Genomic DNA, 21,670 nt, shown 5'->3' with positions numbered 1-21,670 from the left:
GCGCAACCCTACATAACAGAAGGGCTGCGCTTTTTAAATAAGCGCAGCCCTTCACTTAGTAGGGCTGCGCTTTTTTAAAAGCGCAGCCCTTCTTACCTACAGAAGGGCTGCGCTTTTTTAAAAAAGCGCAGCCCTACTAGTGAAGGGCTGCGCCTTTTTTAAAAAGCGCAGCCCTTCTGCTTAGTAGGGCTGCGCTTTTTTAGAAAAGCGCAGCCCTTCACTAGTAGGGCTGCGCTTTTACGAAAAGCGCAGCCCTTTCTGTTTTTAACCCTAGTGTATGTAACATTTATAGTAACTACTTCACCATTTTATCTACCAACCTTATCTCAATTGTCTCACAAATGTATAAGAAATAATATAATCAAGTGTGGCCTTATTTGATTAGTTTTAATTCATACTTTAATTTCATATATCAAATTTTTGTAATTTTTACTTATACATAATTAAAGATATACTAAGGAACAAAGTCGTGTAATAGATAGTGTGTAGGTCGAGAATATTGCATGTATTTAGAAACAACTAAAGTATAAATTAATTAGTTTGTTATGATAATTTTGAAATTTGACCTCTACTTATGGATTTTGGTTAAAAGCTCTAATTGAAAATGCAACCAGGATCGAATCGTATTAAATATTCATCTCTATTATATAAGTAAAGGGGGAGGAAGATGGTGTCCCCTCACAAAAAGTCTAATATACCCTTATTAATTTAAATTGCCATATAACATTAAATACTTTTTTCTTCTTCTGACTTGACATATAAATTGGATAAGTTAATAATGGAATTGAATTTCAAATTTCAACTAAATATTAAATTAAGGAGAATGATTTTCTCTTCTTAAATGTGTATGAAAAATTCTGATTAAAAATTAAATTGGCAATATAACTTGATTGAAACAATCTGTACAAAGAATAAAATTTGAATTTCATATTTAAATTATAATGATAATATTTCAAAACCTAATTGCTGATTATTATTCGGTGTTCTCTATTATATAAATCAAACTCTTCCACTTTATCAATATTCAATGATTGAATTTGATACACAAATACTTCCACTTTATTTGAGCATAGGTTTTCTTATGCTTTGTATTTCCTTCACTTATAGAATGGAGATTTGAATAATGATAAACAAGTAACTAAAAAAGCAACGAAACATTGATTTAAGAAAAATAATTGAGAAAAAGAATGTTAATATGACATGCAATCATAGCGTGAAAAATTACTAGTTTTTACATATGAGAAGGTATTGGGTCGACTAGACTTGTTTGACCATAACTTATGGTCAGACGAGTATACATTAATTCTCCGGAAAAAAATATTGAATATCTAATTTGAAACTCTGATTATCTGATTAAACTTTAATTATTTATCATAATTTTTGATTTGACTAATGGAATTGAATATCTCATATCAGATATTCAATGTCTGATTCATATATTCAATGTTTTATATCAGATATTGATTGTATGATGTCAGAAATTAAATGTCTTATATCATACTCCCTCCGTTTTCTAAAGATCTTCCCTCTTTCCGTTTAAATGCGTTTCTAAAAGATCTTTATTCTTTTACTTTTTTCCTTTTTTGAATTTTTTTTCCTTTTTTACCCTCTCATGTCCCTATCATATATTCATATGGTCCACCATTACATTATTAATTCAATTTTACTCTCTTTCTCTCTCCTACTTTAATCCTTTTTTATTTGTTTATTTATCTTAACTCCTTTCTCTCTCATACTTACCCACCCCACACCCTATACAAATGGATCCTTCATTGGTATCTGTAGTAACAGTAACAAGGAAGATCTTTAGGAAAAGGAGGGAGAATTATTCAATATCTAACATTATAAATTTATTATGGTCATCTTAGATAATCAATTTTTAATCTTAGGAATTCAACATCTAATGTTAAATAATCAATTTTTAATATCAGATAATCAATTTCTAATCTCAAATATTATACATCTAATGTTAGGTGATCAAATATTGAATATGCGATCTTTTTTTTTGGGAAATTATGCATGGTGGCTCTTAATTATTGAAAAATCTACATAGTCGAAAGAAAAAAAAAATGAATTCTACAAGGTGACACTGTACTATAGTTTTACAAAGAAAAGTAAAATTAATGAGCATATTCCATTTACTTATCAAAAACATAAAAGCTTAGAGCACCCACGCACAATGTCATAACTCCAAGTAGTTGTAGCTTTGTATGCCACATCATATTTCCAAACTACAACATTCTCAAGCTACAACCTCTCTCATTGAAAAACTACAACTACTTGTAGTTTTTGTAGGTCCCACATGTCATAACTCCAATTATATATAGAGAAAGTGTATTGGAAAGTAAAATATGAAAGAGAAAAGTGAAAGTGGGGCCCACAAAAATTGACAAAGCTAGTAGCTTTGTGGAGCTACTTGGCTTCACAAAGCAACAAGCTAAATTTGTCTCCAACAATAAAGCTAGTAGCTATATCTTTTGGAAAATTGCGAGCAAGGACTTCCAAACAACCGGTGGAGTTGCTCTTAGATATTTTTTTTCTTTGAGGGGAACATAAAAGTTTAGATATTAAACCAATATATTTTGAAACTTCATCCCTTTCCCCACAAAATCACCCTCACACAACCCACTCGATTTCTTCTCAACTGCCTCTTTCTCTCTCCTCCCACCCCTGCCATAAATGCCCCTCCGCTGCCCTTTCTCTCTCCTCTCCTCCATTGCCTTTTTTCCCTTCTCTCCTAGCCCAACACCCTTTCTCTGTCTCCTAGCCCAACGCCATAAATTCAGAAAGTCGAGCGCATTTGTTGAGGAGTTCTAAGTTTGTGGTGATGCTAGAGGAGGTTGGTGGGAGGCGAGAAAAAGTAGAATTTGACGGGTGAATTGCACGAGAGAAAGAATGAAGTTTGACGTCTGATGGGTTTTAAATCCGTTTGGCCGTCTGAGCAAATCTGACCCAATACTGTTACTTTATACATATTGACTTTGCGAATTAGGTTTATTATTACAAATGACATTTTGAATGTACTGTAAATATAATTGCCACAAAATCACCTTTTATAAAAACAAGCTATGAGATAAAAACTTAATGTTTGATACCACTATTTTCAAGCATTTCCTCGCTCGCTCGTGCACACACACATCACGTAACCTACCTAATCCCCCAATTTCTTTTATTTTCTTGATATATTACTCTTCATTTCATTCTCTCTTCTCTTTTTCACATCTCTAAAACGGTCTTCATCTCGAAAAATATGGTAGAAAACGAAAATAAATTGGAGGTTAAGTGAGTCACATGAACTATCAATATGAGTCAATTATTAGAATTAGAAGTCAAGAATCGAAATCGAACAATAAGTTTTATATCGCAAAAAACATCATAAGAATTAGTTGTGTTTAGTTTCTCACAAAAAATTATAAAAGTCATCTCAAAATTATGATTACATTATGAGCATATCATTTAACTAATATATTAAATAAGGTTTAAAAGCCAGCTCACGAGATCGCGACATTTGACATACTCATTGGAAACCATTTGCCAAACATCTTAACTGTCATCCCAATTTTCTAAAAATTAAATAGAGTTACAAGGTAATAAAAACAATAGAGTTGGGTTCACAATAAAAATACTTAAGTATAGTAAATCAACTATAACTTTTAATATATAGGTCAAAAAATTATAATATTTGTACCATTAGAAAGTGTTTAAAAACTACTTCAAAATAAGATCCTTTTATACTATTTTAAAGATTATGTAGTAAAGTAACATATAAAAAGAAATATTGACTATAATAACATATTAAAGTAGCAAATTATAATTAAAATTAGAAATACAATTAGAATTAGGGCTTTTCTACAGAACCTATTCAGGTTAGAATTAGAATGTTCAAAGTTATCACATTATAATATTTTTTGTTATATGTCGGACAAAAGTATATTCAAACAGGATATGTGAAAATTTCAAAAGTATACATCTCCTTTACGATACTACTACCTCTGTTTTTTTAATTGCTACATTATTGTGTGCATAATAATTTAAGCAATATCACTTTCAAACTTTTAGATGCTACTTTTTGACTTATTTAATGTAAAATAATAGAAAAAAGTCAAAAAATAATACTTTTAGGTGAAAAAAGAGAAAAAAAAATATAATAGTATTCTTTTATGATGGACTAAAATATCCTAAATAAAAAAAATGTAACAATTAAAAGATATGAGGGAATTCACAAAGGAGGTTGTAATTCATTACCACTAGTTTTATATGCACACGATGTGTGCGAAAATATGTAGGAAGTTAGTTTTTTAGGGGACGTAGAAAATTAAATTAATTGTTAATTATATATAATAAATTAGAAATTTTTGAATTGTTGACAGTTTTCTTTTTGTAATATTTTTTTTATTATCTTTTTTTTACTTTTTCAATTAATAGGTAGTTCCCTTATCTATTTTTACTTTTTTTATTTTTTAATTAATGTAAGTAGTTACTTCTTTTCTTTTCTTTATCTTTTTTCTATTTTTTGGTGTCCTACCCCTCTTGACATATCGAATAGAAATAATCCTTCTGCTGACAGTGGCGGAGCCACGTGGTAATAAGGGGTAGCACGTGCTACCCCTGCTTTTTTTAAAAAAAAAAAATCGGAAAAAATGGCAGAAAAAATAAGGAACGCGTTTGACGTTTCATTTGAAAATTTCACTCTCTCTCCTCAAACTCAGTCTCTCTCCCAAACTCTCAACTCTCATTCTCGAAAAATCGAGCCAGTCGCCGGAGTTTTTTTGTTCAGTCTTGAATCTAGATCGTGGTCTCGTCGGAGAAACGGAGTACCGAGGTAGCCCTAAATGGTAAGTTTATTGAATTATAGTTCTTTGTTCCGCGTATTATAAATTTATAATCTAGATTTAGCCGTAAATTTGAATCTCCTCTTAACTTTGATTCTTAAATCTTAATCCCCTCTTAAGTCTTAACTTTCTTTCTCTTTCTTCTCGGCTCTCCAGAAATAGTTTCGGCGACCGGCGACGGCGATAGTAGCGACATAGTTGTCAGCCACTGCATTCAGGTAACTTTCTTTCTCTTTCCTCTAAAATTGTTATATGGCAGTCGGCAGATTGTGGAATTTGTTAGTGATATATGGCTGAATTTCAGAATTTGTGGAAATTGTGGTTTGTGGAATTAGTAGTTGGCGGATCTTTTATTGTTAGTTAAGAATTAAGCTGAATTTGTGGTTTGTGGAATTTGATTGTTCATTGTTGTGGAATTTGATTGATTGTTCATTGTTGTGGAATTTGGTGTTGAAATTGGGAATTTGTAGAATTTGTTAGTTTACTATTATTGTAGTTGTGGGAATGGATGATTAGTTAATGAAAGTCTATATGCATGAGCCACCTTAGGAAGAGGTTCCGTCATGAGAATGTTCCCCCTTACAGTAGAGAAACAGTCTTTCAGCTTCATCATGAATTGAAGTAATTTATGTTCTTGATCTCTAGCATATATCTTCTGAGTTAAGTTGCAGGTGCATTTATGACAAGTGTAGTATGGTAAAGGATGAGCATCATTGATCTCATTCCAGATAGTCTCAAGTTGAGTATAGAATTCAGACACAGAAGCATTACCTTGTTTAGTGTCAGCAAGTTTTTGCTCTAAAGCATACACTTGTGTCATGTAGGAATATCCGAACCTTTCCTCTAGATCTTTCCATATCTCTGCTATAGTTTCAAAGAAAAGAACACTTTTCTTGACAGATTGATCCAAATTAGCCAACAACCAGGAAATTACCCGGTTGTTACATCTCTCCCAAGCATCAAATTCTTTTGTTCCAATATCAGGAACCTCCAAACTTCCATCTACAAACCTCAGTTTGTTTTTAGCAGATAGAGAAATGATCATTGAACGCTTCCAATCATTGAATGCACTTCCATTGAACTTAACAGAAACAATTTATGTTGTTGAATCTGATGGATGTATGCAGTATATACTACTAGGATCTTGATTTAGAGGTAAAGAATTTGGAGTAGAATTAGGTGTTTCATTTTCAGACATTTTCACAATGAGAGTGGATGATCAAATTCAGAAAGATGAGTTGAGAAAGAGATTGAGAAATCAGGTTATCAATATACAAAATCAGGAAGATGAAATCAAGGATCAATTTGAGGAATCAGACTATCTGGAAGTATTCAGAGTTCTAGATGATACTAAAACTATGATTTCAGAGAAGTTTGCAGAAATTTAGTATTACTGAGTCACACACAATTGGTTTCCGCAAACAATTTCAACTGTTCAGGATTAAATTCTACAATTTCAGAAGTGAATTAGAACAAATTTGACAATAATCAAAGAAACTTTCAGCTATTTTTCAGATTAAGGAAGGAATTGACCTGGATTTTTCAGAATTTCATGCGTTTCAGATCTTCTCATGAAGATTTAGTGCAGAAAGTATAATCGGATGCGGAATTTCAGTTGTATGAACAAAGAATTAATGATGATTTGTGCAGAATTATTTCAGAGAGAATAGAATTGTAGAGAGAGAAAAGAATTCAGACATACTCTCATTTCTGTGTAATCAGATGAATTAATTTACAATAGAGAGAAAGAAGGAGTATATATACATAGAGCTAACAAACTCTAACAACTTCTAACAACCTCTAACAACTTGTAACAAACTCCTTTAAACTAACTAACTAATAGCTGGCGTGTGATAGAAGTGAACAATAGGAGCAGTAACTGCTTTATCTTGATTGCCATCAGCATTAGCTTGAGTAGTTCCAATAGTTCAAAAAGGGGAGAGACAGGGGGTGCGACATTGAAGCAATGGTCAGGTTGGGAGGGGGTGGGACTGGTTAAGGGGTAAAGGGATGAGGCTGGAAGGAGGAGGAAGAAGGGAGGACAGAGGAAAGAAAGGTGTAAATAATTATTTTTTGATACTTCTTTTTGTAAAAAAAATATATTAACTAAAATTTTGATGGAATAAGTCATTAATGTTAGTTTTCTTCGTAAAATAATAGCCTAGGGTCACCTTGTAGAATCTGTTTTTTCCTTTTTACCATGTAAAATTTTTCATAATCACGGGCCACCTTGTCTAATTTCTCTCTTTTTTTTGTTATAAAGAGAGTCATAAGGGCAATTGATGTAGACATGATTCGATCTTAGGTTATGGATAACACCTCCCAATACTTCAACCAACTAGGCTCGTTGACAATTGCCATCCAGTTGAATATGTGATCTTAAACTTTGAATATTTGATTTGATAGAAAACTTTGAATATCTGATTTCAAAATTTAATTATATGATTTTAAACTTTGATTATCTGATATAAAAATTTCAATATCTGATAGGAAACTTTTAGTACCTGATTATCTGACATAATTGGCGAATATTGTAATTTGAATAATTGGTATTATAATATTATTAATATCAGTTTCGCATTCATTACCACCACCGCTGCCGTCGTCCCCAACCTCCATGGCCAAAGCCATCACAGCTGTCGCACTTCAACAACTTGATGCACGTAAGCAACATCTTCACGATCTTCAACTCGTGAATTCATCCATCACTTTTCTCTCCTCTTCTAAGTTTTATTGATACCACATATGACGTAGCTGAATAGATCTCATTCCAAAGCTTTGAAGGTGATTGCACTATTCTTCGTAGCCTCTTCAATGGCGTTCTTCTTCAAGCCTACGGTCGTGCCTCCTCTTTCTCGACGTTGCTTCCTCGACTCCCCCCCTTCGTCTTCGTTGAAAAGTTAGAAGTGGAAATGGGTTGAACTATCCGAATTCAGAAAGTCGAGCGCATTTGTTGTGGAGTTTTAAGTTTGTGGTGATGGTAGAGGAGGTTGGTGGGAGGAGAGAGAAAGTAGAATTTGACGGGTGAATTGCACGAGAGAAAGAATGAAGTTTGACACTTGACGGGTTTTAAGTCTGTTTGGCCGTCTGAGCAAATCTGACCCAATACTTTCACTTTATACATATTGACTTTGCGAATTAGGTTTATTATTACAAACGACATTTTAAATGTACTATAAATATAACTGCCACATAATCACCTTTTATAAAAACAAGCTATGAGATATAACTTAATGTTTGATACCACTATTTTCAAGCATTTCCTCGCTCGCTCGTGCACACACACATCACGTAACCTACCTAATCCCCCAATTTCTTTTATTTTCTTGATATATTACTCTTCATTTCATTCTCTCTCTTCTTTTTTGCATCTCTAAAACGGTCTTCATCTCGAAAAATATGGTAGAAAACGAAAATAAATTGGAGGTTAAGTGAGTCACATGAACTATCAATATGAGTCAATTATTAAAATTAGAAGTCAAGAATCGAAATCGAACAAGTTTTATATCGCAAAAAACATCATAAGAATTAGTTGTGTTTAGTTTCTCACAAAAAATTATAAGAGTCATCTAAAAATTATGATTATATTATGAGCACATCATTTAACTAATATACTCTCTCCATCTCTTATTAGTTTACCCCTTTCTTTGGAGCACATTTGCCGAGATACTAATTTGAACCTTAATATCTCTAATTTTCGATAAGCAAAAATTACAAAAAGTTAATATTTGGATAATACACATTGAGACGAATCCAACAAGATCTCACATGATTATATTTTTCCTTAAATACAAATTACAAGAGATAGTCAAAGTCATGTATGTGAATAGTGTCAAAAGTAAAAAAGGGTAAACTAATAAAAGACGGAGGGAGTATTAAATAAGGTCTAAAAGCCAGCTCACGAGGTCGCGACATTTGGCATACTCATTGAAAACTATTTGCCAAACGTCTTAACTGTCATCCCAATTTTCTAAAAATTAAATAGAGTTACAAGGTAATAAAAAACAATAGAGCTGGGTTCACAATAAAATACATAAGTATAGTAAATCAACTATAACTTTTAATATATAGGTCAAAAAATTATTATATTTGTACCATTAGAAAGTGTTTAAAAACTACTTCAAAATAAGATCCATTTATACTATTTTAAAGATTATGTAGGAAAGTAATGTATAAAAAAAAATATTGACTATAATAACATATTAAAGTAGCAAATTATAATTAAAATTAGAAATACAATTAAAATTAGGGCTTTTCTGCAAAACCTATTCAGGTTAGAATTAGAATGTTCAAAGTCATTACATTATAATATTTTTTGTTATATGTCGGACAAAAGTATATTCAAACAGGATATAGTATACATCTCCTTTACGATACTACTACCTCTGGTTTTTTAATTGCTACATTATTGTGTGCATAATAATTTAAGCAATATCACTTTCAAACTTTTAGATGCTACTCCCTCCGTTTCCTAAAGATCTTCCCACTTACTGTTCCTACAGATACCAAGAAAAATCAAGTTGTGTGGGGCATGGTGTGAGTAAAGTAGGAGAGAGAAAGGGGTAAGATAAATAAACAAATAAAAGGGGTTAAAGTAGGAGAGAGAAAGGGAGTAAAATTGAATTAATAATGTAATGGTGGATCATATGATAGTGACATGAGAGGGTAAATAAGGAAATTTGTTTTGCCAAATAAGGAATAAAGAAAAAGAGGGAAGATCTTTTGGAAACACCCTTAAACGGAAAAATGGAATATCTTTAGGAAACGGAGGGAGTATTTAATGTAAAACAATAGAAAAAAGTTAAAAAATAGTACTTTTAAGTGAAAAAAAAGAGAAACAAATATAATAATATTATTTTATGATGGACCAAATATCCTAAATAATAGAGTAACTAGCTTTCCACCCGTGCAAAAATGCACGGGAGGTTTTATGTAGAAATGATTTGGAGCCGTGTATAATGTACGACAACATTATTTTGTATATTAAGTAGTTGTTTTTATTCGAAATATATTGAATCCGTGATTATTAGAATCCATGTCCATGTATTTAAGATTAAAAGAATATAAAAAGTAAAATTATACTTAATATATATAAAAATCCTTTGTTACAACATTTTGAACTTTAAAAATATCGTAATCGTGATATATACATTTATAATTACGTAAATGAAACAAAAAACACGTTAAAATGCGGGGGAATACTTTGTTTATAAATTTAAGATTTTAGGATGTTTCTCCTAAAATCATGATTTGAATAGTAGCTGGTTGATTTCAAGTTTTCATAATCATATTGTGTATTAAAAATAAATTTTAAAACCGACTTACGACCCGTATGTTCAGTGATTGATGTAGCTAATGTCATGATAACACATGTGACCAACCACCTTTTTTTTTTGTTGCTTAGCAAAGGTTTGCTTTCTCTTAGTTGGTTTTAGGTTGTAACTATTTGCTCTAAGTAATTTTATTACTTGCTTAGCAAAAAAAACTTTCTTAAACAAAAAAAGTTAAAAGAAGAAGCTTTTGTTATGCCTATCGTTTTATACAGAGGCTCATATAAAAACACAAAGCGCAGCACTACTGTCACTCAATCATGCAACAACTTTCACTCCTTGCTTTCTGCAGTTTCGCTCAACTCCTCTCTCTTATTAAACTATCTTCTTACAAATTATTTTTTTTAATGATATGATTATCCAAATTGTATTAAAAAACAATCTCAAAGTTTATATAGCATGATTTTCATCAAAGTGAATGGGGTTATCTCTAAATTTCTAAGTGAAAAAATTAATTTAAAGAGACAATCACTCAAGAAAATTATACAAATATGGTATTTTTTTTCTTGATTTGCCTTTTATTTCTTAATCACCATATGATCAGTTTTTTTCCATATTCTTTTCGATTTTTAGAATTGTATTGTAGAACAATTTCAAACTTCTATATTTACATTCCAACATACTCCCTCTGTTTTTTTTTTATTGTTCTCACTTAGAATCTTGACACTATTCATACCTAGAGAGAATCATCTCAATTTTTTTCAATTTATAAGAAAAAATATAGTCATGTGGGATCTTGTTTGATTCGTTTCAATTAGTACATTATTAATATTCAATCGTTATAATTTTTACTAATATATAATGAAAGATATTTAAGTTCAAAAGTGTGCATTGGGAGATGTGCACAGGAAAGTGAGAAAGATAAAAAAAAAAACAGAGGGAGTACTCGTGAATGAGGTGTATCTCGTAATTTTAGGTTGAAATATTTATTATGGCTTTGTGATCAAAAAATTTAGAATCTTGTAATGAGAATAGTTTAAAACTGGCTTACGACCTTGTGCTGTAAGATTATGACTTGTGAATTATCTATAATTAGTAGTATGATTGTTCTTGTTTTATTAGAACGGGCCTTATAAAAAATGGACCTGCTTAGAGTCATTTATTTAACTTTAACTAACTTTTTAGCGGTAAAACTTGTCTCGTAGATACTTTAAACTCAGTAATTTTATGCCATTGTTCCTTATAGTCAATTTTAAATGTCTATATCAATTTCTTTACACACAAAAACAAAGAATAGCCCCCTAATACCATGGTTCTCATGTGTGAGTGGACATAATATATGCTACTAATAAATTTGTTCGAAAATTTTTAGTATAGGTTTTTGACCCCTGCAAATTACATGGGAATGATAAATATAAGATTTTATGATAGTTTCGCCAAAAATATGTTGTAAAGTTCATAAATATTTACCGAAATATTATAATTAAGCCAATGTATTAAATATTATTTAATCAAAGTAAAGAGTGATTACGTTTTCCATCATTTTTTTAAAAAAAACATGTGAGTTTATTTATCAAATAGACAATATATTTCATTTATATATCTTTCCTTAAGACGCTCCTTATGAAATTAGGATCTAGATTTCGAGCACCAAGTCAATAACTCTTGTATGATTTTTAGTACTGAAATTATGATTGGTCGTACTGTTAGATATATCCAATAAAGGGCTCTTATGAGTTAACAATATAATTTTTTTTCTTATTGTTATGTAGCACAGTCCACAAAAATATTCTTCAACTATATCTAAAAGCATACATCATATATCAAGTATGTACATTATGCATCAAAGAGAAAACCCAATTTTATAACCTGATAACTAGTTATGTATACATCAAAAAATAAAAACCATAGTAATATGTTTAAAAATTGTATTTTTTTTATAACACCTTAATATCAACTTATACAATAAGATATCAGACTTTATTTTCAACTCTTTATATCAAGCTTTATATACAATACTTTATAAGTTGTTACACTTTATAGCAAACTTATACAATTGTTTGTATTCAGATTATTCAGGGAACTTAAATGAGATGCATTCTTTCTTCCTATTCCTTATATTGATGTACCATATATTAAACTTTTTTATGAACAATTATCCATTACCAACAGCCATTCTTCTTCCTCTTTGATTTTCCATCAAAACCCTCCAAAAATTAAGTCCAAAAAATACGCCTACTCATCTTCTAAAATCTAGAGCCTTCAAGCAAATCAAATTACAATCTCTCATTTATAAGTAGCTACATTTTTATACTTTAAAGCCACAAATTATCAATCAAAATTATACTCCAACATCTTGAATTGTTATCTTCTCAAGTCATCGACTTTTGCAACAACAACAATTATAAAACTCACGCATGTAGTGTGGTTTTGTAAAGAAATTAAGCCTTTGATTATTTTTATGTTCTTTGCATTTGAAGCATGGTTACTATAATCCCTTAATGCAACCAAGGTGTACATCATTCCATCTACAAAGTGAAGAAGATTTAAAGACCGCATGCAAAATCACAAATCTGTGAAGGAGTTGGATTGAGTGGAGTTCGAAGAAATTTTCTAAATGGGTCAATATAGGTTGGAATTATTTGGTAAGTTTATTTTAAAAAAATGATTTTTGACTAATTATGATGAAATTTCCATGATTTTATGTTTGCATGTAGTTTTTAGCAATTAGTTATATCTTATAATTATAATACTAAAATGAGTCATATAATTCCTAAAATTGATAACAGTGAGTGGGAAGAATCAAAATTCAAATTATTTGAAACAATAACATGAGGTTGAAATGAAATAGTGACTATGCCAATCTATAGAAAATATTCTAATTTATTACAGTTAGTGAGTGAGAAACCATTGAAAAATCAAGATTCTAAATTTTAACAGTTAGTGAAAATTAATTTAATATATTAGTAGTATAACTGTCATTTAGGAATTTAGAATTGAAATTGAAATTAGGATGAATGCACATTTTAATTTTCTGGACAATCAGTTTATATTAGGGTGTGATTACATAAACATCTTATATAATAGAGTAACATTTTTTACCTTTATTATTCCGCAACTATAATAACAATTCTTGGTGGGTGAATTTTGAATTTTAAATAAAAAATATTTAATTATATTTGACCGGTAGCTATAATTTAGGTAGTTGTTTAAAACTTCCCACAGTAATATCATTGTTTGATTTCAAGGTAGTTTTTTTTGGAAGGAAATTATCACGCCATGTGTCAGAATTTTTGTATATAATAGAGTGTCGAATTTGGCAATGACACGTGGCAGATGTAGTAGTAGCATGACACGTAGGCGAAGTGAACATTGAATAATGCTGGCTTGACACGTAAGCAAAATGAACCTTGTTTTATATATATATATAGATAAAAAAATGTAATAAAATAGGAGGGAAGAGTTCACAAAGGAGGTTGTAGTTGATTACCGTAATCCTTTGAGTCACATAACATTCACACTCACTTCCCGACCTCTGCACACACACACACTCTCTCTCCAAGTCTCCAGTCTCCACTCCAGCACCAAAACACCACTTCACCAAGCGTCGGCAGGTCTCCTTTGCATCAAACCACATCTAATTTTTAACTTTTCCACACTCTCTCTTTTATTTCAACGACGAAAATATCTCAGATCTTGCACTGCGATGCAAAAGGTACTACTAATTACATATGCTCACCCTTTTTTTTTTCTTCATATTATTAGCAGTTTGATTTATAGATCTTCTAATAACACAGTGGCGGATTTACTTCGCGAATCCCAGGCAAATAAGGCGATAAAACCCTAAGTCGCCGCGAATCCCTCACCCTCACCAGTAACCGGACGCCGGTCACTCTTTGCCATTAAGATCTTCACCAGTCGCCACTCGCCAATCGTCGGTGAGTTTGTAATTCTTTCATTCTTTATATCATTTTCTAGATCTATTTTTTTTTTTGAAGGAATTAGGCTTTTGGAAAATTGAAATTGTTTTGTTTTGTTTGATTTTGTTAGGGTTTTAGACTGATTGGTATTTGGTAGGTTGCGGTTCGATTTTGTTGAATGTTTTCGTTTTTGTTCTCGTTTCTAGTTTTTTGTTCGTCATTTGTTAATCTTCGCCGGTCAGTTTTTTTGAACTTCTTCATTTGTTGTTCATCGGCAGCGAGCAGGATAGTGAGTCTATGAGTTTGGGCAGATGGTGCTTCTCCTTCTAAGGGTGACTTGACTTGTTCAGTTGTAGTGAGTCCAAATCCTGTTTAGAAATGTTGAAGCTTACTTTTGGAGAGATTTTTCAGGTTCATATCAGATTATCAGTAGCAACGAGTAGTACCAGTAGTACTGGAAAAAGTATCGAGTCATTATTATGCAGACTTGTGTATCGGATGTTCATCTCTCTTGAATATTGATGAAGAGGTAATGATATGGTAACTACGTACTCGTTGCTAATAGGCCCACTATAAGTTGCAGTAATTTGCTATTCATTTCTTTTGTTGCCACTATGAACATTATGCTAAACTTTTGGAGAGATTTTTCAGGTTCATATCTTCTGTGAATGGTCAAGAATTGTGCATTCATTAGGCATATTTTGGTTCTAATACAAGCTATATAGCATCTTCCTCCCATTCCTTGGTTCCAACCTTCAATAAAAAAGGCATTTAAGTTGTATTTAGCTATTGTGATTTCATTTGTGGTTAAACACTGCTGATTATACTTTCCTTCAATCCGTAGTTGAAATCATCAGGTATAACTGGAAATAGTTTGGCTGATGCTTCACTTGTGGATTCACTTGTTATTTATTCCCAACTCAATAAATTTGCAGGAGCATGTGGCCTCATCAATTGAGAAAGGTATCAAGGAACAAATAGATTTGCTTGTGGTTTGCCGTGGAGGTTTGAGTTCGTTGCAACAACTTGACCAGCCACACTCTGAAGGTTTGATTGATTGTGTTCAGGTAATGCACTAAAATCCTTGTTTTAGGATTTTTAGAATTGGACCTATCATGTGAAGTTTTAAAGAGGCCATGAATGAGCCTTTGGTTTTATGTGCTGGTGGAATTAGTTGGAGATGGATAGGATTCCCTCTAATGTGAAATTATTTGGTATATATGCATAATGCGTTGATATGAGATTAATTTTGCATTGTTTAAGTGAATTTGATTGATATGGTTAACAAATTGAATTGTTGTATCTAATTAAAAATTATAATTTAAATTTCATAATGAAAAGAAAGAATCCGCGTATTTGAACCCATACTCGTACATGTACCCGTATCCGTCTCTGTCCAACCTAATCGGTAGTGACCAACTATTCATAAATTCCTGGATCCGCCACTGTAATAACATATGCCCACTTATTTTTACTGCCATTTTTTTTTTCATGTGTTGAATTTATCATTAGTAGATCTGAATTATACTATGTTGATATGATTTTTCTATTTGTTTATTCAACGTTGTATTATTGTTTTTGCTATCTTATTGCGAACTTCACTTTCAGTCACATTTAGTACTAAATAATTAATGCCGACTGATTCGACAATTCTGGATCTTTTGTTGTTGCATTCTATATATTGTTATTTCCCTGTTTAATATCTCATTTTGATTACTATTAGTTCTGGGTAATTTTGCATTTTAGATATGAATGTAATTTGGTATATGTATGCAAATTTTGCTGATTTTGCTGCAAATTTGTTTTTCTGGGTGTCAGTGAAATTGAGGATTTTGGGTTGAAGCTGTAATTTGGAAAGATGCTTGGACGTGCCCCCCTTTTGAGGAATGGGAGCTTTAGGCCTGAAAACTTGGGCCAACATGCTCTAGCTATGATTGGAAATGTGTGTTTCAGTATCTTTGTTGTTGGGGTTTTGATTTTCACAATTATTGCGGCGACGTACGAACCTGAAGATCCCCTTTTCCACCCATCTGATAAGATCTCCACCTTCCTCACCTCAACGTCCAATGCCACGTTCGAGTCGGATAATACTGTGATTAAGACTGGGGAGGATTTCATGGCAGCAAATCAGACTGCTTTTAACACTTTTATAAACATTACTGATGTAGCTGATACTGCTGAGATTTCGGCGAATGTGGGCACTGAATGTGAGGGTGATGCTGGTAAACCGATTGATTGTAAGGATCCGGAAGTTTTCCATACTATGATGAGAGCTGCCATTGAGAAATTTAAGGATATTCACTTCTACAGATTTGGAAAGCCTATCCGTGGTTCTGAGGATAATAATTGTGATATGGCATGGCGATTTAGACCCAAAGAAGGGAAGACTGCATCACTTTATAAGGATTATCGTAGATTTGTCATCTCTAAGGCTGACAATTGCTCGTTGAGTGTGACTGATATAGGTGAGTATCACAGTGGGGTTAATGCGAGGAAGAGGAAGCCAAAGAAGCAAGCTGTGTTTGAGAAAGAAGCCCAAGCAGGTGAAAGTGCTTCTTTGCCGGTTGTTGGGGAGATGGTAAATGATAGTCTTCCTGTTGTTGAATCAGAAGCAGCATTTAAGAATGGGAAATACTTGTACTATGCTGGGGGTGGAGATCGCTGTAAGAGCATGAATCATTACCTCTGGAGTTTCTTGTGCGCACTTGGAGAAGCTCAGTATCTGAACCGTACACTGATCATGGACTTGAGCATATGTCTATCATCTATGTACACCCAGACAGGCCAAAATGAGGAAGGGAAAGATTTCCGATTCTATTTTGATTTTGAGCATTTGAAAGATCAAGCCTCAGTATTGGACCAAGTCCAGTTTTGGACAGATTGGAATAAGTGGCAAAGAAACGATAGATTGAGTCTTCATCTTGTGGAAGATTTTAGGGTTACACCTATAAAACTCAAGGATGTGAAGGATACTTTAGTCATCAGAAAGTTCGGTACCGTTGAGCCGGACAATTACTGGTATCGTGTCTGTGAAGGAGAGGCAGAATCCGTTATTCAGAGACCGTGGCATATGTTATGGAAGTCAAGAAGGTTGATGGACATTGTTTCTGGAATCGCTGCAAAGTTGAACTGGGACTATGATTCCGTTCACATTGTGAGAGGGGAGAAAGCGATGAACAAAGAACAGTGGCCTAATCTGGATAGAGATACCTCACCTGATTCTCTTCTTACAACATTGAAGGACAAGGTCGAAGAAGGAAGAAACCTCTATATTGCTACAAATGAGCCTGACAGGTCATTATTCGACCCCTTGAAAGACAAGTACACAACCCATTTTCTAGACGAGTACAAAGATCTTTGGGCAGAAAACAGTGAGTGGTACTCTGAGACTACGAAGCTCAATAATGGGGCTCCTGTTGAGTTTGATGGCTACATGCGGATATCAGTTGATACAGAAGTGTTTTTGAGGGGGAAAAAGCAGCTCGAGACATTCAATGACCTCACCAGTGATTGCAAAGACGGGGTAAATACTTGCAGCACTTCTTCTAGGTAGTCATAAGCTATTATATTGTGTTTTATTAATGATTCTATTATCTTAGAAATTCTCATTTGTTTAATTGAATCAAGAGGCTTGCCATTTGATGTTCTAAACTTCCACTTGTTATGGTAAAATAATTTATATTTAAGGCAATACAGATGCAAGGATTTTGAGTATATCCTAGTATCTAGCTTGTCTTTAGTCACACAGAAAAAAAGAAAGACAATAGCCAATAGGTATGTTGTATTTGGCATTCCACTCTTTGATGTTTGAGTCACTTGTAGTCTGTAGCGGCTGTGTTATGAATTATAATGTGAAGTTTTCTTGTTTTTTTTTTGGCTATCTTCATCAGTTCCACTTTGTAGTTACTCTCCAGTAAAGTTGCTTGTCCAAATACCAAAAGCTGCTTAAAAGAGTATGTATTGCCGAACAGAGCTATATACGAAAAAGTTTCGCTCATTTGTATGTTTACCTGACCCATCAACTTCCCAAAAAAATTTCAGCTACTCCGTAAGTTGTTTCCAAACATAGCCTAACCAATTGTGTCAATTGTGTGCATTTTCGAGTGGTTTCGAAAAAATTGAAACTTGAGGTACTCCGATCAAGTACTGACAGTCTGACATTAGTTGGCTGTTTGTTGTAGCATATACTACCTAATTGTTTGAGGACAGCAGCAGAAAGAATGTGCAAAACCCAGTTTTGATCCAATGGACTCTTCTACCTTTTTCTCTTTGGATGTCCGCCCTTTGTTTTGTCAGTTGTTTTAGCCATGAATTTCTTTCAAGGGGATCTCCTTGAACTTGTCAAAGATGCTTTAAATTCAGTTGATCTCCTCAGTTCCGCTGACAAAACCTTCAGCTGTGGGTTGTGTAGCATCAAAATCAATGCTTAATGATTCTGAGTTTAGATTTCACCAATTGAAAGGAAAGAATCGTTCTGGACAGCCAAATGAGAAAACTACCAGACAAGCATGTCCATCGACGAGGTTCACAAGCTCACAACTATCTCTAAGAGGAAAGGTTTGAATTGTTGATGGTGAATTGGTGGTGACGGCCAGACTTTGATGCAAATTGTCACAATGCCATGGAAACAAATAGCACAACATGAACTATTGGTCGAACACTAGAACTGAGCTTCACAATACTGGGAACCTTTTTATTAAGGATCATGGTGGTAATATACTTTTTTTTTTTTTTTTTTTGACATCGACGAAATTTGCATTAATTGAAATTACAAACTACGGAAAGAATAGCCAAAAGATAAGTAGAAATTAAACAAACACTAAAATGAGCTTGACTAGCTCTTTCAACCTATAGAAAGTAAAATCGATAAGAAGTTACATACCATCTTGTTATCTTACCAATTCGAAATTTTATGCTAATAATATCATGTAAATTAGATAGGGAGATTCCTTTGGGTGTTTTATGGTGCAGTTGATTTTTGTATCTTACAAATAAAATACTATTGACATGTGATGGAAATTATTGAGAGATTAAACAAAAACAATCATCGATGACCGATCGCCAAATTTGTTCTTGTAGAAGCAAAGGTTCACAAGACAGCAAATTCCAAAGCCTTTGAAATGAGAAGTCTTCCAAGAATTTTGAAGATGGAACTACTAAGGAAGTCGCTTTCTTTCATATGACTTTGTATCGTGCACATAACGTATCATGAGTTTCTCCTTAAGAGGCAAAAACTCAACTTGCCCTAAATCAAATTGGAGAGCCTCCTATCAGATGCGTTTTTGAACTGTGATAACTCCTAAAGCCATCACATTAACATAGTGTAATATGAATTTCTTTAACTCATTACCTAACAACATGCTCCAAAAATCGAGACCCGTAATCCATAAAGAAGAAGATCGAACACATTCAATGATAGATTTAGTTTTTATCTGATAGAACGCGAACAAAGATCTTAGTATAGATAAACACCCCTATTCTTCCTTGACACACAACTTCCTAAAGTTACACCTATGCAAGTTGGGTCCCATCATCATCCTCCAATGAACATGTCATGGTAATTCCACCCCTCTGCAAAATCAATTTCCCTCATTGACATCCCCTCCCAAGGCAGCCCCTGTTTTTCATCCGAATCACTATCAGCCTCCATCTTCACCTCATGAATCTTCCCTTTTCCCTTTCTTTGGGGGTGAAGTACGTTCATTAAGGCCCATCACCATTAATGTGCAAACTATTGGTGGTCTGTTGATGGGGTTACCCTAATTTTTTCTCTCTATCCTTCTCAGTAGTAGGTTCAACAATTTTTTCCCCCTTTCCCTTAGATCTTAGAACAAAAACCCTAGACAAAGGTTTAGGGTTAGAGGACTTACTAGTGGGGGTGTTAAAAAACAACTTCTTACTCGATAGTCTCTTTTCTTCCTCTTACTCTACCGTTTTCATCACCTTCTCTTATGCTTCGAGGGATTTTTTGCTCAGACAAGTCAACGCTTCGTCAGGTTAAAACATTTTCCATTCATAAGGACTTCCGTCAGAAATTGAATTCGCAAGATATCTGCAAATAATAATCTCCTCCTTCATTTTCGCAGCAAAGGCTGCGTCTATTAGTGGTTGAGTGTTTACCATCGCTCAATTATGGTTAGAAGATGAGGAGAGAGATAATTGTAAGAGAGAGAAGAAGATGCACACAGAGAGAGAAGAAGATGAGGAGAGAGAAGAGGAAGAATGAGATATGGCTGAGGAGAGATGAATTTTTAGGATTTTGGGTTAAGGGGGAGGGGGGTTAATGAACATTTATGATTCGTTTCAATTTGATCATAAATTTTGGTTGGTATGTAGTTGGATGTTGAGGAGTGAGATAGAAAATTTGGTTGGGATCATTGACTAATGCAAAGATTTTAATCTGATTTTAAGTCCATATTAGTTCAACATAGGAAGGGTTGATTAGTTTTAATAAGGGTATTTGAGTAATTTCACACACAAAATTTTTACCAAAATAAAAAAGAAGGAAAGTATTACATTTATTTGAAACATCTGTTTTTAGAAACTGTTGCATTTAATTTTATACGTTGGAAGTATTTTTTTTCACTAAAAAAAAATCAAAAATTCCGTTCCGAAGCAGGATTTTCAAGTATTGGATCGGATCGGACCGAAAATCCAAAATCGGGATTTTCTCTAGACCTAAAATCGAACCAAAATTTTTGATTTGATCCGATTCGATCCAAATTCCGGTCCAACCATGATCTTTGTATACCCCTAATTACAAGAGTCATTTTAAAATCGCCTCTCAAGTCTCGATTAGATGGAATTTCAAATGCTTCATTACCATATTATTGAATTCCTTAATGCCCTTTCTCCCTCCTCTATCGACCTTGTAACTGACGTATTTCCCATGACCCATTTAATCTGGATAGCCATCATGCTCAATCGGTCAACTGCATGCTGCTGGTTGGTGTTGTATCTGTATTATTATTTTAAATTGACTATTATATTACATGTTCCTATAGACCTATACACTGTCTGCCTGTAATATAAGGTATTCCCCATCCCCAACTACCCCTCCTGTCTCTTTGTCTTGTCAAATTCTAGTGTCTCCCAAAGATTAAAAATGAATGAAAAGGTGATGTTTGACATTCCATAATTGAATGCCACTAATTTAATAAATTCAAGTTCCTACACATTACCTAAATTGATTCATGATTTTGCTTCTTGTGTTATTGGAATAGTGCATAACTCGGTACTTATTTGGTTGACATGAAAAATATGAGAAGTTAAAATTCATTAATTTTGAAATATTGTAGAATTGTTTGGTTGACATTCAGGAATTTTACTTCCCACTGAACCAAAAAATAATCCAATTTGCATAATAACATTACATTGGCATAATGAAATCATTAAGCAAATAATTTTTATTGAATTTGATTGGAGTTACAACTTTTGAGAATCTCTTTATTCCTCTTTGGATCTGATGTCCAAACTATAGGGTTATTGGTGGCTACCGAATGAGTTAAAATATTCTTTTAACAAAAATAATATCATCTTTTAGGATAATTTATTGATATTATAAATTTTTTTTATCTAATCTGTATGACATCTAACGTTGCAAATGACGTCTACACCCACAAAAGGGAGAAATTAACTCACTTAGCCC

The 21,670-nt window shown here is 33.0% G+C and overlaps 1 protein-coding gene across 10 annotated transcripts; it reads left to right on the top strand.

Moving 5' to 3' along the window:
* Window positions 1–13,609: 13,609 nt before the first annotated feature.
* On the top strand, window positions 13,610–17,892 carry LOC104888977 (hypothetical protein). Of its 10 annotated transcripts, XM_010674092.4 has the most exons (6): window positions 13,611–13,817; window positions 13,900–14,040; window positions 14,301–14,354; window positions 14,434–14,551; window positions 14,958–15,089; window positions 15,841–17,892. In XM_010674092.4, exon 6 carries the CDS (start codon window positions 15,881–15,883, stop codon window positions 17,573–17,575), a length of 1,695 nt encoding a protein of 564 aa, XP_010672394.1. In that variant the 5' UTR covers window positions 13,611–13,817; window positions 13,900–14,040; window positions 14,301–14,354; window positions 14,434–14,551; window positions 14,958–15,089; window positions 15,841–15,880; the 3' UTR covers window positions 17,576–17,892. The 10 variants fall into 10 exon arrangements, with proteins under 10 accessions (XP_010672397.1, XP_010672394.1, XP_010672395.1 ...); XM_010674093.4 differs by lacking the exon at window positions 14,301–14,354; XM_048641179.2 differs by lacking the exons at window positions 14,301–14,354; window positions 14,434–14,551 and having other exon boundaries at window positions 13,926–14,040.
* Window positions 17,893–21,670: the final 3,778 nt, after the last annotated feature.

Source organism: Beta vulgaris, chromosome 3, assembly GCF_026745355.1.
Source record: "Beta vulgaris subsp. vulgaris cultivar EL10 chromosome 3, EL10.2, whole genome shotgun sequence".
In the NCBI taxonomy this organism is placed as follows: Eukaryota; Viridiplantae; Streptophyta; class Magnoliopsida; order Caryophyllales; family Amaranthaceae; genus Beta; species Beta vulgaris.
This window is presented reverse-complemented; position numbering and strand designations above follow the sequence as displayed.

Bases quoted from the DNA above. Each gene is read 5' to 3' on its own strand.
- LOC104888977 (XM_010674095.4), top strand. From the start codon at position 15,881: ATGCTTGGACGTGCCCCCCTTTTGAGGAATGGGAGCTTTAGGCCTGAA.